Below are 17,310 nucleotides of genomic sequence, written 5' to 3'. Positions count from 1 at the left end.
AGTATTGCCGTGATTTTCTTCTCCTCAGTACCGCATTGGTCTGCATCGAGTTATTGAACCCTTCTCCCCGGCAGATGCTGAATCCTGGCTCTGGTATATCGTCGCGTTCTTCGCAGAAACCCCGCCGACGTATCCAGAGCGATAATGATAAAGAATAATAGATGATATTCCCGGAGAACATGGTCGCAAATGAAAATTCACATTATTCGACTTCAAGCACCGGAGCGGTGCATGCGTGGGCTTTCTCGCAGATTTTCCTTGCAGCTCCTTGTGAGAGAACAAGTGACCGCTGGCGGGGTTATCTCGACTCCACGGACACTGAAAGCGAACAAAACGGAGAGGATCCACTGATTAGCGGTTTTGTAAGAGCTTGAGCCTTCGCTCATGTAAACGCTCGAAACGGTGAGACTATGACGCTGTGGTACGGTCGACAAATAATGAATCGTCCCGGATGGACTTTTTTCACTGTCCCTTGCGATGGACGCTTTCATATTCGGTTCGGAAACTGGCCCGGGGTCTACAGTCCCGAGCAAGGGGTTCGCCGGACGAGGACGCAATCCATGCATCATCCTGAGCTTTTGATTAGGCTCGCTTTTAATTTACGATGAGTTACATTCGTTTACGGGTTCCCTCATCTGAATGTTCCAGCTGAAGAGGACGTTCCTGGCTTCCCTCCACAGCGTATAGTTCGATGGGAGTCTGACCAAAGTTTTCGCGGAAAGATTGGCCGGACACCGAACAGCAGAATGTATTTCGGAATGAGTCGCTGTCACGCCCACATTCCGGCTCCGACTAAATAGAAATGAGCGGCGACTAAAGTGCGTGTCATTTTTCTCTCCAGAAGAACTCGAGGAGTTGCTGCGATGCGATAACTACAGCCAAACTAACGGTGGTGGTGCGGAACTTCGTCCACCAATAAGACAGAGAAACCGCCTCTCGTCAAGCCGTCGGAATGCCTGGCAGTGGTTTCCGCTATTCGGCCACCTACGAGAGCCCCTACCTCGAAGAATCAGCGGCAACCGCAGCGGAAAAGCCCGTGGTCACGATTCGCGGCTACGACGACAGAGACAACACTGCAGCGCGACCGGTAAGTTGCGGAAACAACAAAGCCACAGTAACGGCACGCGGCAGCCGCACATTTCTTTCCAGTTTCGACGCACCCTCCCCAACCCGTCACTGTCTGCTGTCACACGTACTTTCTCTTTCTTCTCTGAATGAAATTCCCCCTGAATACGCTTCCTGACTATGAATGAGCTTTTCCATCGAGGGAAAAACGTGATCTCGAAACTAACCCGTCACGGACATCATTTCCAAAATCCATGAAGTTCATCCGAGGGGAAGAGTCGAACGTCTCTTCGAGACCGTTCGTGATCGCCCCTGACTCAGTTTGAGACTGACTAATTTTCCCTCATTATGCTAGGAATCTATTCGGTGGCCGACTATCCGATTTTCTTGCATGATACTCTTCCTGAATGTGTCTCGTTACTGTTTTTCAGATATGCCTGACAGCAGATTACAGCTCGCCGGGAGGACCTCCTTGTCTAATAGATGACGATGGCGGAGAAGAAGGCGGCGGCGACTTCGTCGACGGGGGTGGTGAAGAATCTCCACCCGCGCCGCTCATAAAAACTTTGGCCACGCCAGCTTCGAAACCTTTGCCCATTGATCCGCTACAATTCGTTAAGACACCTGTACCGTCGCTATGTAAACAGGTACTGCGCACGGTCACATTACAGCAAACAGATACATCGGCAGTCCACCGCTTAAAAGCGATTAGTTCAAGCGGGCTCTCAACGATGATAGGCACGGTAGCTGCATCGTGATCGATGCGTGACGGGAGCGTTTTTTCTCTATCCGATTCCAGGTCGTGTACTTCAAAAACCTCTCTCGGCGAGTCTTCTCGATTGTCCCTTTTTTTGCTTGAGGAACTAGTCCGGCAAGTCGTCCTGGAAAGATCTCCGGCGGATGATCCGCAAACTCTCATCCGCAAAACTGTCTTCGTCGCTCCACGATGAACGAACGACGCCTTTTACTGGCTCGGTTTTCGCCTCATTTTGTGGGAGAAGTCTTTCTGTTTTCTAACATCGACGAAGGAGAAGCTTTCTTTTTTCGGGGATGATTCCTGAAATATGTCAACGACGCGAATTCCTCGTCTGCGTGTCTCACTTAATTGAAAGTGGACGAGTTCGCCTCGATATAGTCCACTGCTCGGGTTCAAAGTTCACGAAGCCCGAACGCGCTGAAATGTGTTAGGGTTATTCAAAGTTTAAGTTTCCCGCTAGCTATTGACAAAGTTCCAGCGTGCGGCGGGTCGAGCGATTCTGCCGGCACCTCGTTCCGCAGAAAATCATCCCAAGGGATCCCCCATCCATATTTGTCTTCTTCCTTTCCGATGACAGCCGAGCGGCTAAGGGCCGAGCTTGCCGTAGCTTACCGTCTTCATCACAGTGGAGAAATTCCTTAGAGGGCTCGTAGTCATGATCTTCAAAGGTTCTGAACCCTTGGCACTTAGCCAGTTGACACCGAACGCTAATTAACAAAGTTTTCGCCGGCTCGACTCTCGGACATTCGAGCCAGAAACCTTGGCCCATTTTGCATCTGAGCCGCACACCTTGTGCAAACGCGTTTGTTCGAACACTGCGACGCGCCTGCAGCCGGAATAGACGCACAGTGATGCGAAACTCGATCCTTCCCTCGTACCTTCATTTTCGATTTCCTTCTTGTACCCAACGAGGAATGGCACAGCTTCTCTATCTATACGGAACTTCTCTGAGTCGAAACTGGGTTTCTTCGATGTTCTGAATGGCTTATGAGCTCATCATGAATTGAAGATTGTCAATCGGGGGCCGCGATGCTGGATGGGTCTCGTGGCGAACGAAATTCTCCCGCTTCATGGGAAACGAAAACTAGTTCCCGATTCAGGGAAAATCCGACCGGAATCTCTGATCGTTTATTCATCGCATCGTTCACGCATATCATCAGTTATGATAATTGCCGATACCATCCTCATTTATATTTTTCGAAAGCACGAAACGAAGATATGAAACTCATTCGCAATTAATGATTCACCTGAACCCCGAATATTCAACCGCCAAACGTTCACGATGTTCTTCTCCTTTGCAGGCGGTTGAGCAGATACAACTGGCGACGGAAAACAAAATTACCAAGGAAAAAGTCAAGGAAGAGGAGGAAGAATGGCAAGCGGTAAGCAATCAAGCGTCATCCATCCATTCCATTCACCCGCCTAACAAGCTTCGATCAATCACTTGATCTACCCATCAAACCGCCCATGTTCGGAAGGAACATGATTATCTACCTCGATTGTCAATAGGGTCGCGGACTGCGAGGCTGGTATAATCCGCGGCTCTTCAGACCGGATGATGACGCTGATTCCTCGCTCATTATGAGTCCGTTATCCGGAACTGCGCTGTCAGATCTCTGGCGGGGATCTGTTCGGCGCTTTCTCGTCATGCAGATTTTCATAACGCCGGGGACAAAGCTCTGCCTCTTATCTATTAACTTCGCTCGCGTGGTCTCTTTTCTGGAATGGACTTGGTGAATCGTCTGAACCTCAAGTTGGCGACCAGTAAATCCAGAAAGTCCTGGCATCTCGAGAAACGGAACGAAAACAACAACGAACAGATTCAAGTTACTAAGTTCACAACTCCCCCTGAAATTCTGAACACGTTCACAAAGGATGTCGCTAGAGCGGTTAACTTGACTTCCGCGGACATATACGGGCCAAGCTGTCTCGAGGCTAACAGCAGGGTTTAGCTGACCTCAATTTCCGTCATTGTATCAAGCTGAATGAGTCGAAGAACAAAGCGCTAGTGCCGGTTCGTCGAGACTGGTGATTCTGGAATGACACGCACACGGAGTCTTCTCGGGGTTCACATGGATGAGAGATGCAGTATACAAATGAAGTTTTCACCTCGATATCGTGACGACCATCATTCGAAAACATCATGACCTTGTGCGCGACCAGAAGAGATCAAAAATCAGCGAATCGATTGCTGCTCCGCATTCTACATGAGCTCGTGCGTGAATTCCGGCCGAGTTTCCGGTGGCCTCTGCCTCCTGTCGTTCTGACCATTGTGATCGACTACACATGTGAAAAACAAGCCGGATTGCGTCCAGTGAGGTCCGCAGGACCTCGTCTGGTGACATTCGGAGCTGACGCTTTCCCAATGCGGATCTCCTCTCCTTCGGATAAGGAGATCGACAATCCCGGAATCGAGGTGCCAAAACCTCTCCCCCTTGTTAAAATTTTCACAATTATGCTGAAGATTCGGCTCTCCGGTTCCGACGGTGAAACTTCTCGTGAAAATATTCATCAGCGTATAATATGGAAGAAATCTTTTCGATATGAGTATCCTAAAGAGGGGTGGCTGTCACAGTAGCCAAATGTTATCGTGACTGCCAGAAACGTCTCCTAGCCTCCGCATAACAAGGGCGCGGTCGGTCCACGATTCTCGCGGCGGGACTAGACGACAGCATACCTTGTCCGCTCGGGTCCTATGCTCGACTTCTGTCCAGATTCCGAAACGAAGAAAATCGTGCGCGGGGGATTCCGTAAAATTACCGATCTCGAGGTATTCTGGGCCAAACGCTGACGCCATTATCTGGGCTGGATAATCGCGTCCCCTGAGTCTTAGGCGCCGGATACCAGAAGTTCCCGGCTGATTTCATCAGACGTTACCTCCAAGGTTTCCCCTCAAGCCAGCTCGAGCGAATATCGAGACTCGTCAAGAGTTATGATTGCGGTAATTCATCGGATTCAGAGGCACACCTCGCGGATGTCCATGAGCCCCGGAGGGGTCTACACCGAATGGATGGGCCCGTCTATGGGAGCATAGACGTGTAGAATGATTCGGGGGCGGTCGCATATGGCTCCTCGGAGAGGAATTTGTTTTCTCCCTATTGAATCAACTCGCTCCCTCAATTGTCTCGCATTACACTTGTAACATCATCTGACCCTAACTATAGAGCTCGGAAGTTCAGGCACTCAAGAATCTCAGAAATGGCAGGCGGGAAGGCACTGAAAACCCTCGAAAAAGGCACCGAAACTAGGCAAAATAGGCGTTATAGGCAAGGAAACAAACGCATCGAAGCGTCCATCAGTGTCGTATTAAGAGAATTTCATGTGGTATCATAGATTCCCATCGGTGAGTCATCGACGCCGATCTGATACGAGCATTTTACAAGAACGAATTTTTTTTTGCGCGCTCTGGCGGAGCATCGGAACTTGTCGAGAGCAAGATGTGCTCCTGGAAACTAGCCGACCTCATCTTCGCCGACCTCATCTCACCATCGTTCTCAATAAGAAAGCCTAAGTTTCCCCCGAAATCCTCGGAATCCGGCCCCTCAGAAGCTCGGAAAGGCACTCTAGACACGAAAAAAAATGAAACAGGCATTTTACATCAAAAAATGCCGAAAAAAGCAGATATAGGCAAATAAGGCATAATGCCTGAACTTCCGAGCTCTACTAATTATGTATGCGTCAATTGCCGACCATTCGAAACGATTCCAGCCCTATGGTCGTGACCAATGGAGTGCCCGACAATCAGAGGTTTGATTGGTGCCCGACAAGCGGAGAATTCCCGTCTAGTTAGAGCCCTGTCCGGGTGCCCGAGAGTACCAGCATGTCTTTCAATCAGAGGAATCCCGGCATTCCTTCGTCACAGTCGATTGATAACTGTATGAAGCATGGGTAGGTCCACCATATCGGAGTCGCTCGTGATCCCATCGGTCACCTTCGTCCGCTGATTCAGAGTCGGTCTCAGGTCGAGCGACCGCATTCTACTCCTGAACTCCAAAGGGAAGTTCATTCGTGGGCTACCGCGGAGATCCTCCAGGTCAGGACATTCTCTGAAAAAAAACGATCCCATTCTCGACTGATTGAGCCCCTTCATCAAGAATTGTTGGAATTGGTCTTCCTGGACTCCAGACGGACGTTGCATCGTCGCATGAGGATGTCATTTCTTCTTTGCGAGCCTCGATCTGAGGGAATGGGTTCCGACTTTACCACGAGTGACCCGCCTGTCATTAGAGGTTTGCACAACGAAGAAAATAGCCGATAGGAATGATATTCCATGTATTTTCTGGTCTGCTCCCGATTCGTGACAACGATCATTTGACTCTCATTTGAGATCCGGGGAGCGACAATTTGTCATCCGGAATCATCATATTCGTCCCTAAACAAAAGTTCGAGAATCGACATCGACATATCGCGTATCTGCGATCTTCAGAAGGGAGCCGCCGGGTCCCAGATAAAGTTTCGGCAAGGCGCTCCGTAGTTGTGTGACAGACCGATTGTTTTTCTCTGTCGGTACAGAATGTCCGGAGGTCGAGCATCGAGGGATCTTTTTGGGTTCCGCTCAGACCGTTAGAGCGTGACTCCCTTCGTGTGATGTTGATCGTGCCGGTAGCGGTGCTCGTGTGGTGTACCGCGTGGAGAGATGGAAACGGAACAGAGGCCTCTATGCATTCTTTCGGATCCAGCGCGCACTTAGTTCAGAGGGCAGTCAGTCAACGAGATCCGCTAGCGGTGAAGCAGACTCTGTCCACACATCTGACGTAAGCTAAGGCCAGCTGGTAGCAGCACCAACAGCAGAAAACTACGGCAGAGCCTAGAGGGCTGAACGAGCCGAGCGAATCGAGGAGCAGCATATCCCGGGAGCACAGCCCGAATATCCACCCACCCACCAGTTCAGCCGCTCGTTGGTTTAAATCGTTTGAAAAGACGCCGAAGTTCGCGGCGCGGAGCTTCCTGTGTTAGGATGGTGAGCTTCCTGTGGACACCGTTTTGTCCGCTGTTGAGGCTGCCGATCGCTAACCGTGCTCGTCTGATGACGCCCGGTAGCGCTTAATTACGAACGAGCACAACTTGACAGTGACACAGAAGTACCGGACGGACGGAGCAACCGACAAACGGGCAGACGGTCGTTCAGTCGGTCGTTCGCTCGAATACATACGGTCGGCTCAGAATTCTCGCTCCGCGCGGCAGGGTATTTCTCCTCTTTCCCAGTTTGACCAGCCAGCTGACTGGCTCGCGGCCGGCCGGCTCTACCACCACACCTCCTTCTCCGGAGCCAAATAGTGGCGGGTTTTCGAACGGCGACCGAATCCACCGCCGTACACACCAGAGCGGGTGTACGGAGCGTCCAACGAGCGACGGCCTGACTGACTGATAGAACGTCGACCGGCAGCAGGAATCGTGTGCTTGCTCCCAGAGTGATTGCTGTTTGCAGCTGTACCGTTGAAATGCCTCATCTATGGAATGGCTTTCCATGGTGAACGGAGCTTTGGCAAGGTTGTTATTGTTTGAGAACTGTGTTTGTCGTTGCTATTCGCCCACAGTGGACATGAGAAGTGAAACAACCGTCGTGTGAGTGATAAGAGCAGCAAGCATGGAACGGAGAAGAGCTGCTGCGGTGAACAACGTGCGTCGATCCAAGAGTTTGCTCTTCGACTACATGCATATCGGTGCCCTCATCGAAGAACCGAAGACTCAGCTATCTCGCAGAAGATCCATAAGTTCGTTAGTTCGAGAGAACAAGGATTACATCAATGACTTCGACGACTTCACAGCGAGCCCTCTAGACGTGAGTGCAGGACTGGACGTTACGGTCACCCGTGGGAGAAGGCATCCGGTGTCTTCGTATGGCTTCCTGACTGTCTGCGTGATGGAGCGTAGCTGGACAATGTCAGAATCTATGACATTCCGTCATTATGGCTCCCAGAGATGATTTCTATGGCATTGGAATAAGACCATCGCGGGAGAGGTCGACGACGGGTCGCCAGACCGATCCCGTGGAGATGGGTAATCGGCCTCCACCCCTAGCTCGAGCATCCTCTAACCCAGAGGCTGTGGCAAGAACATGTGATTTGGCGGCAGGCATGTGACGTGGCGACGTTTAATTGTGAAAGCTGTCTATTCAAAACTAGGATTAGGTATTAAGCTGGTCGTTCTTATGATTGACCCCTACTACGTAATCATTCGACCTCAGATTTCACCACACTCGGTCGATCGGGCGTATATTTTTTTCGCGCTCGACCTCGGACAGTATCGATGGTTTCGATATCTGTACCCAGGCAATCTCAATCTGTCCGGACGATCTGAGCTTCCCATGGTCCGAGTAGAGCTGGTCTTGAATCATCTCTCGATTGCTCTCTAGCTGTAAACACGCATTTTTATAATCCCAATGGAAGCGCGAGGGGTACCTACCGTCTGAAAGCGGGGTGTGGGCTTCTCTACGCATGAGTAAAAGCAGAGAAAACTCATGAGGGAAAGAGTCAAAATACTGATCTGAGAATCCTCGTCAGGAGCCAAGCAAGAAGAGATTCCACAAGAGAGTCATTCCCTCGGCAGAGCATTCCCTAATGCGACTGAACATCATTCCCGAACGATGTTCAAGAGCCGCGGAGCGAACAACTCATTCGAGACTGCGCTCGCGTTACGGGATTCACTGTGATCGGGGCCGAGACTTCTCTTCGAGATTGGAACGCGCTATGGCTTTCCTCGTCTGGACTCTGCACCGGTTACGATCTTACTGTGGACTTCAACTGTTTTTTTTCGTTTGAGAGGGGACTCCTCAATACTCCGATCGTCACGAACCACCACAAAAGTTACTCTTTTCGCGTATTCCGCCGTTTTCTCCTGACTGAAGGCCGCCGTCGTGACCGCGCTGCGCATCACAAATTATTATATGTGCAATTACGTTAGCGTAATCATTTTCGATTGTCCGCGTGGTTCGGTGATTCTTTGGTGCATCGTCCTGAACTCGTCCCATGTCTACCGTATCTTGGTAGTCGGCGAGAAGATCGGATGAGCACTCGTATCGCTTCCGGATTCTGGCATTAGGATATTTGCTGACGTCGCCGGAGTGGATATTCGGCTCAGTCAGTATCTCCGATTTTGAGTGTATGCCCGGACTTGAGAACGCGAGTTTCAATTTGGGCCGCTGATTGGCTCCCTTGCTTGGTTGGCTCTTGCCTTCGTGCTTGACTGGCTCGCTGACTGTCTGACTGAGTATTCGATTGGGACCTTTTTTCGCAGCCGATATCTCAACACATCTCCAATGGCTCCGAAGTAAAAAAAATATCTTCGCTCGCTTATCTGTCTCTGGGTAACGGCCGCCGCTGCCGCGATCGAGTCACTGGGTCACTCCGCGTCGCGTTCCACCTCGGGCGGTGCCTTCTATGTCGAATACCTGAGATCTGTTGTGCCATCGGTTCTTGAACGGCTCTCGCCGACTGCCGTAACCAGCAGTCGAGAAAACCTCATCGACGCGGATGGCACTGACATCCAGACAACCAGTCAGTCCGAAATCCAGTCAAGAAAGCCTGCAATGCTGGGCGAGAGTCTTATGAGCGCGGATTCGTTGGGTATGGGAATCGTTCAATGGATTTGTTGGGAACCAGTCTGGACAGATTGACGGAAAACAGTCTCGATATTCTCGGCCTAAAAGCCAGTCCCAATCCGAACGTGAGGATCGTCTGATGCGTGTACGATGTCTCTGGAGCGTCGCTTTCCGATAATCTCCCTGTTCGGAAAACTTGAATCCAATCCGGATGATTTCGGATGGATATCGTTCGAACGTCTTGCTCGTTTCGAACACCAAAAATTTCGTGATTAGCGACGGAGCGCTTCAGCTGTCCGATGGCTGCTGCTGCTGCTTCACTGCGTTGAACTGTGCCGTCAGAGGTGAATACATCGAAAACATGTCGTATCCAATGCGTGTTAGTATTCTGGGTCGGTTGATGACCTTTTGCTTGTTTTAGGCAACAGCGAACGGCGGCGAGCAAATTTCATCGAACTTTTCTACTTGCATTTCGTTGCTTTAAAGAGAACGCTCGTAGCAGACGGATGTTCTCGTCCTCTTCTCAGAGCTCTGCACTTGTACGCCGCCAATTGGTCGGTCGGTGGTAGAATCCAGCAGATGAAAAAAGCGCTCCTCATGCTCATTGTCGGAGCGATCACTCATTGCAGGTCTCGAAGGATAGCTCCGATCGATCATAATCGCTACGATCAATAAAATGTGATATTAAAATCGGAGTCCGAGTGCACTTTCTGGTTCCGACAGCGAGAAACGTGAGAGATAGTTCCGTGAGACCTCGTCTGACGGTTCTTGATTTGTTTTGCAGAACTTGGACAAATGGAAATCGGCTCGCCGCCAGCGAGTGCCTGAGAGACTCTTGAGTCGTGCCGAAGAAGCGAAGAAGCTGCTCGAGGAGGAAGAGCAGAGACAGATACGAAAAGTGAAGACGTTTTCAGAAATGATGCAGCAGCGTCAGCATCGACAACAGAGTCGGTACAGTCTGAACTTTTTCCAAGATATGGACGACAAGTGAGTCGGATCGGGATTCATGATCGAACTTCGATAACAGCTCTGGGTCGCTCAATCCAGAAGTCTGCACCGAATAAACTCTGCACAACGTGGCAATATGTGACGGACTTTGACCGAAATCTATTACAGTTTCGACGACGAGAACAAGGAGAACGACATGCAACGAACTGCGCGCTTGACGACGGCAGACTCGGTCGACAGTCAGTCCGAAGGAAAATCTTCGGACGGAGCTTCTTCGGAAGAGCGCTTGACGGAAAGCGAATCGCACGGTTCCGAGGAGCGCTTGGCCTCGCCCGTCGAAGTGTGGACAGCCGACTCGGGCGTAGACTCGTTCAGCGGGAGTCACCATACCGAATTGGCCATAACCACCAGCACTGATCTTCTGAAAGAGTTCAGTTCGCCATCAGAATGTCAGCCAATCCCTCGGGACGAGTCTTCGAATCCGAACGAAGTTATTATCCGTCTCTCGATAAACCCGTCGTCGGATATATTCGGATTCACGCTCACTCAAGACGGCCAGAAGGTCGTCGTGGAGTCCGTTGACGAAGGTGTGAATCTCGATATTTGAAAAATCGTTAGTCGCTGTAATTTTTTGAAGTGCGCACCTCTGGTTGTGCCCTCTTCTCTCGTCGAATTTCGAATTCATCTCACGGAACCTCTTGTAGAGAGATAAAAAGAAACGTAGGCGAAGAAATTTCTCTCTAGAGTCCTAATCGAACTTCTCCTCTGACGCTTGAGCTCCGGAATCCCTCCGATCGCTTTTAACGTCCGCGATTCCGTTACAGATGGTGTGGCCGACCTTGCGGGTCTAAAGAAAAACGACGAGATCATCTCGTTGAATGGCGTTCTAGCCGATTCGCCGGGAAGCGTACCGTCATCCATGGATCTCGCCCTGATGACAGGACAGCTGGAGATGGTGATCTACCGATCCGACGGCTCGGGCGGCAATGACGCAGACGAGGCGGAACGCATAAGTGACTTTCAGCGAAAAATCGCTCGGTTCTCGGGCGACGCTGCCGGCGGCACGGCGGGCGACAAGACGGCTGCGAACGAAGTGATTATTGAACCAAAGCTCGTCGAACGGAGGAAATCTCAACTTTTCATCCAGGCGCTCCAAATGGAGCAGCAGGAGAACGAGGAGAGGGAGAAGCCTCAGGACCTCGTGCCAGTCGAAGATCAACTCGTTCTGAAGCGCAAGAATTCGCTGTCGAAGTCGATGAACGAGGCGCGATACGACGCGGTGGACAGGCGAACGCCCCTGGATGAAATCGAACCGCAGATTATCGAGCGGAAGAAAGCCGAATTCATCCGACAGGCCAGCAGTGACAACATTTCGTTGATGAGAACCGAGATCGCGGTTGAGCCGCACATCGTCGTCCAGCGGAAGGCGTCGATCGAGAACTGCGCACAACGTTACGAGGACAGTCGTGTCCTCGACCTGCAGCCTTCCGTGCCGGTGGCCCAACTGAAAGCCTCGATAGAGAGTGGTAACACTTCCGAACCAAACAAGCCAAAGACCCCCTCCGTCGACATCGAGCTGACCATCGAAGAGCGGAAAGCGAGCTTCTTCGAACACTCCGGCAAAGACATCGAAAAAACCATGGTCGATGTCCCGATCGAACCGAAACTGATCGAGCAGAGGAAGGCCAGTTTCATCGAGAACAGGCTCGACGCGGCCTCACAGAGGTCGACCAAAGGTCATCTCGACCTGGACATTCAGCCGAAACTGCTCGAGCAGCGGAAGGCGGATTTCCTCGAGAACGCGTCTAAAACCTTGGTCCATAAAACTCCGCAAGACGAAGCGATCTGTGTTGAGAAGGAACAACGGCTTCCTCTGCAGAACAGCTCCGAAGCTCCATTGGCCCAGAGCGATCCGAGCCGCAAGGTGGAGCTCACCGTGAACAACATGCAGTCAAAGCCCAAGTGTGAGGTACCGATCGAACCGGACCTCATCAAGAAGCGCAAAGAAGCTCTCTTCTGTTCGTCCTCGATGACGAATGAAATCGAGAGGCGTCGCGTCAAATTAGCCAACATCGAAGCTGAAGTTTACGGAGAGATCCGACGAGAGGACGACTCCCCACCGCCACAAGCCGTACCGGCCGCTGTCGCGGACCTCGCAGGCTCTGATCGCAGAGCGTCTCGCAATACCCAGATAGTCGAGATCGCTTCTTCGGCAATGTCCCCGGCTGCTTGCTCTGAAACCAGCGAAGACTCGAGGAGCATGTCCAGCTCTACCACAACGGTGACTGAGATCCGTCGAGAAGTCGGCAATCCCATGATGTCCTCAGTCGGTTCCGGTTCTCTGTTCTCTCCGGTCTCGGATAGGAACGAGTCACCGGCTCACCTCTCCGATGTTTCGCCCGAGACAGAGATCTGCAGCCCTCTGGGCAACAAGGGCCTGCACTTCGAAGCGACGGACAAACTTTTCGACTTCGGGACCCCGAAGCAGTGCATCGCCACAGGAGCAGTCCCCGAGCGGAGAGAACTGTCGGACATTGTTTTAGATTCTCCCCCCAGCGAGAGAGATCAAATCGAGAAGACCGCTCTTGTAGCCGAGCGGAATCGTTGCGTCAAAAACGCTGGTCATACTCCGTGGATCAGAGAAAATTCAAGAAGAGACGACATGCCTGCCCGACAGCATGTCTCGCATAGCGCGACCGCGGCCTCGAAGAGCTCGGAGCAGAGACCAGCGCAGCTGAATTTCTCGAAACGCGGAGATGATTTCCTTAGAAGTGAGGTAAGAGAACATTCCCTTTCGCTTCCAGAGAGCCTCGAGCTCCGGGCTCGCTGGGAGACCCTGACCGGGGTGAATTGAGTTTATGTATGAATTTTCGACACCGGTTCTCAAGAGCTCGAGTTATTATATTGAAATTTCTACATATCTTCCTCTCGAAGGTGGTCAACCTGAACCCAGCTCCGCAAGCACAACAACTTGGGCCCGCACCGACGAAAATTTCTATTGATATGGACCATCATGCTTACGAGAATCACGAGTTAGGAGCGGGAGAACGACAGACCCACGCTTCGCAGATGTACGAACTCTACGATCAGTTACCGGGCCAGCTCCCGAGAGGTCACAAGAAAGAAGTCGCTCCGCCACCACCGAACGGAGTCGCTCCATACGGTGAGGAATTGTACGAAAACGCCCCGCCATTCAAAACCCAACAGTACTATCACGGCGCTTTCCAACCGACTTGGAAAGAAGCGATAAATCCTCGATCGGCTGCTTCCTCTCACATCCAAGTGGCCACTAACGTCCAGACCAGTCATCACATGCAGCCATTGAATCAAATCAGAGATGATGGCGTGTACGGGGAAGTTCGGAAACCAGCGCTGGATTCGATCAGCCTGATTGAGGTGAAAAAACGAGATCATCAGATCAGGAAGCACGAGAGGAAGAGTTATCATGAGGGAATCGTCAATTATCCCGCATATGACTATCTGGGCCAACGCAATTTATACAATTGTCCTGAGGACATCTACGAAAACACCCGGAAGTACGCCAAATCCTGTGAAGATATCTCTGACGCCTCGGCGCAATTCCCCGGGAGACCGGCATCGCAATTCCCACCCGGTGGAGATGCGTGCTCTGACAGGGGCGGGTACGGGCAGGAGATCTACGAAAACGTCGAAGCCTACGCAAAGGTCAGGGACTACCGGAATAATCTCCACAAGCCGTCCGTCGCTGAAGACTTCTACGAGGTCCCGCGGCCCACTGACCAAAGTAAAGTGAAAATCCCCATGGGTCAGTCATCCGCTCATGATCAGATGCAAAGGTGAGGAACACTGCTCCGTCGTCGCATACGTAGCGATGCCTTGCTTTCCGGCTCGATTTTCCCTCTGTCTCCTCGGCAACAATCGATCACATTTCAAGCACTTTCTCTTGCCGCTTACAGATCACGTAGCCAACCGTATATGGGTGCCCCAGCGACCGGGCTGGACCCGAAGTTGAGGCCGCAGAGGAGCAGCGCGGAAAACCTCGAAGAACCGCGACCGCTGACCGCGGAAATGGGGGCGAAGCGAAAGCCTGCTCAAGCGAATAAGTGAGTTCGAGGAATCGATAGGAAGAGGCAGCGAGCCGTTCCGATCGAAACGGGCACGGATTAGCGCTCACTCGAGCCTGCCGTTCACTTGGGCGAGAGATTCATGCTTTCCGGCGATGTCCTGGAGAGACAGCATACGCTCCGCGGATGACTCATGATCGCCGCGATAAGCATGCCTGCGTTACATATGCATGCGTCGTACGCACTGGACGAATCGCGTTGGCATCGAGATTCTGTATCGATCATTCTTCCAGGAGTTTCAACGCAAATCACTGGCTCGTACAAGAGGCTGAAATGCGGCGGCAGCTTGAAGCCAATATTTACGCTTCTGCTATTCCTCAAACTCAATCGAGCAGCGCTAATGCGAACTGTGTCCCCCCTTCGACTCTTCCGAACCCGCAGGCCAATATCACGAACGTGGCTCTGAACATGAGTGAAGCTTCACCTCAAGTGCCACCGATGAGAAAAAGTGCTCCGCCCAGTACCGCGGCTTTCCCTGGCAATCAGTCGGGTCAGCCTCTAGCGATCTCGGGAAAGTAAGTTCTAGATAGATCGATTCCAGAGATTCATAAGATCTCAGAAGTGAGAAGCTATGGTCTAATCACGTCAACGCTCTGGGAATGACGATTACGCTCTGACGATTTCCTCTCGACGCTCGCGCAGGAAACGATGTTCTCTCTGCTCCTCCGAACTCGGTCGGGGGGCGGCCATGGTAATCGAAAGTCTCCAGTTGCACTTCCACCTGGATTGCTTCCGTTGCTGCGTGTGCAAACAACGACTCGGCAACGGAACTTGCGGGACCGACGTCCGCGTGCGGAACTCCAAGTTGCACTGTCAGAATTGTTACTCTAACGACGAGGGTATGTACCAACGTAATTCGGGGGGAAGCGTGTAGGATTAGCGCATACATTCGAATCTCGAGGTAAGACGGAGTGTTCGGCGCGCAGCCAGATCCTTCGTCTAGTCCCCCATGTCGTCATAGATCCATTCTTGATTTTTAAGTTCTGATTCGAATCATTCCAGCGGGCGTGAAGCTCAGCCGCGTATAATCGGACCGATCATCGCCTTGTGTACAGACCGTGTTGCTCATGACGCGTCCTCTCAGTGGACGCTGTGGATGTATTATACGTTTGCAATGCTTAAACTTTGAATAAATTCTAGATCCCACATCACCGTGTGGTTCTTTATGTGTCGGAAATTTTTCGAATACATCCATCAGAATACTTCCCGCATCAGTGATTCCCCGGCTGGCAGTCTCTGCAGCTCGTGACGACTGCAGTCAAGAGAACTTCGGGAAGTCGTCCGTCAGAATAGATTTATTGAAATCGGTCCTCAATTGGACGTCGCAAGACAATAGGTAGAGAGAAACATTGCATAGCTACGATTCAACCCTTTCGGAACGTAATCTCTGCACCACACAAGGTAACAACCATAATATCTATGGCCTTAACGAACAGCCCCGTCGCGGAGCTCCCACGCTCGCTGAATAAATATCAACATTTGCCGTGATTGTATGAAATATAATCTTCATACGGCAAGGAGCCACGCAATGGCACGGGATTGTACAATTCGGGGGCTCCTCTTCCTAACGAGGAAAGCTGCACCATTGCAGCCGTCAGCGATTTTCAGGGCCTCCCCAAATATACATAACATAGTCTTTACATTGTGCTTTGAAGTGAGCTGCCGCCCTAGGCAATTATTCTTATCTCTACATTGCAACGCTCCCTCCGAGACCGTTGGGTGATCGTATATTGGACTGACTGAGTGAGTAAAAAATGTACGTAGACCGTCTTGAGATACATTCGGGTGTCGACCAAGCAAATCTGCGTTTTTCTCTTCGGGCTTATGAATGTGAGCTAGACTCGAAGCATATGATCGCAACTCTGAGCACTCCATTCAGAGCCTTCAGAGATGGCCACATATCACGGAAGGGCTCGTGATGAGCTAGCTGGGGTCAAAGCTCTCAATAAATGCTTCTCATTCTTCAGCGTAGTGGACGTAACCCAGAGGTACGCTCTGACTAGGGGTGCGACGGCTGACAGAGGCATGAGAACCGCTTCACTGTCTATCGTTGACACACCATCCTGGCTTCGCGAAAGCTTCTCCAAAAGTTCCCGGCTGGGATTCCAACCCCCTAAAACAGCAATATTGTTTTCTTCGAGGGTTCTCAAGAATGTGTCCTCTTCCAGTTCGAGTAGACGAGATACATCACTGGACAGGATGAAGGAGAGGCCGTTGCGCTGTACTATCATCACGGTTTCGCAGTTCGGTAGCACCTTGTTCTGTTTTGGCAAAAAAAACGTCAGATAATAGGAGGTTATAAGAGTTGCGACTCTCCCAGTGAGCGAGGGAGTATAGATTATTATTATCATTATTACTATTGCACATGTCTGTAGGGATTGAATCGAAGTTATTGGGACGTACGCTGATCGTCACTCGGCTCAAGTCTTCGCTATCGGTGTGTCCGTTTGCTCGCGGCTGAGCTTGAGCCTGGGAGCTCGTGGACTGATCTCCGTTCGTGACGCGGAGACTGGGTTTCTTGTAGGATATGAAGCCTTTGTTTTGGAGGTCCAAGGCTGTGCCCTCGAGATCGAGTCCGTATTTGCGCTCCTCTTCGGAAAAGCTGGTCGAACGGAACGGAACTCATCAATCAAGAATCGAATCTCTCCTATTGGGAAATCATTATCATATATCTGAACGTACCCGACAATTCGACCTTTCACAATCGCGGAGTCCAACTCGATCTTGATGCTCTGCAGAGCCACGAGTCCAAGATTGGCGCTACCGTCTGGTGCGCTGATGTAAGCGAAAGTCCCAGGATACGAGTAGACTTTCTCTTCGAGGAGTTCTTCTGGGATCCGGTAGAGATTCTCGGACGAGTAAAAAAGCCTCATGCCCAAGTCAACGAGGAAAACCTC

The 17,310-nt window shown here is 51.3% G+C and overlaps 1 protein-coding gene across 1 annotated transcript; it reads left to right on the top strand.

The window, feature by feature from the left end:
* Positions 1–952: 952 nt before the first annotated feature.
* On the top strand, positions 953–15,552 carry smash (smallish). The gene is made up of 11 exons (XM_003741668.2): positions 953–1,087; positions 1,497–1,712; positions 3,124–3,204; positions 10,147–10,349; positions 10,479–10,897; positions 11,135–13,086; positions 13,245–14,125; positions 14,246–14,392; positions 14,647–14,928; positions 15,056–15,252; positions 15,416–15,552. Exons 1-11 carry the CDS (start codon positions 953–955, stop codon positions 15,439–15,441), a joined length of 4,539 nt encoding a protein of 1,512 aa, XP_003741716.2. The 3' UTR covers positions 15,442–15,552.
* The last annotated feature ends 1,758 nt before the right edge of the window (positions 15,553–17,310 follow it).

This window comes from Galendromus occidentalis, unplaced genomic scaffold (genome assembly GCF_000255335.2).
Source record: "Galendromus occidentalis unplaced genomic scaffold, Mocc_1.1 scf7180000077191, whole genome shotgun sequence".
Taxonomy (NCBI): Eukaryota; Metazoa; Arthropoda; class Arachnida; order Mesostigmata; family Phytoseiidae; genus Galendromus; species Galendromus occidentalis.
This window is presented reverse-complemented; position numbering and strand designations above follow the sequence as displayed.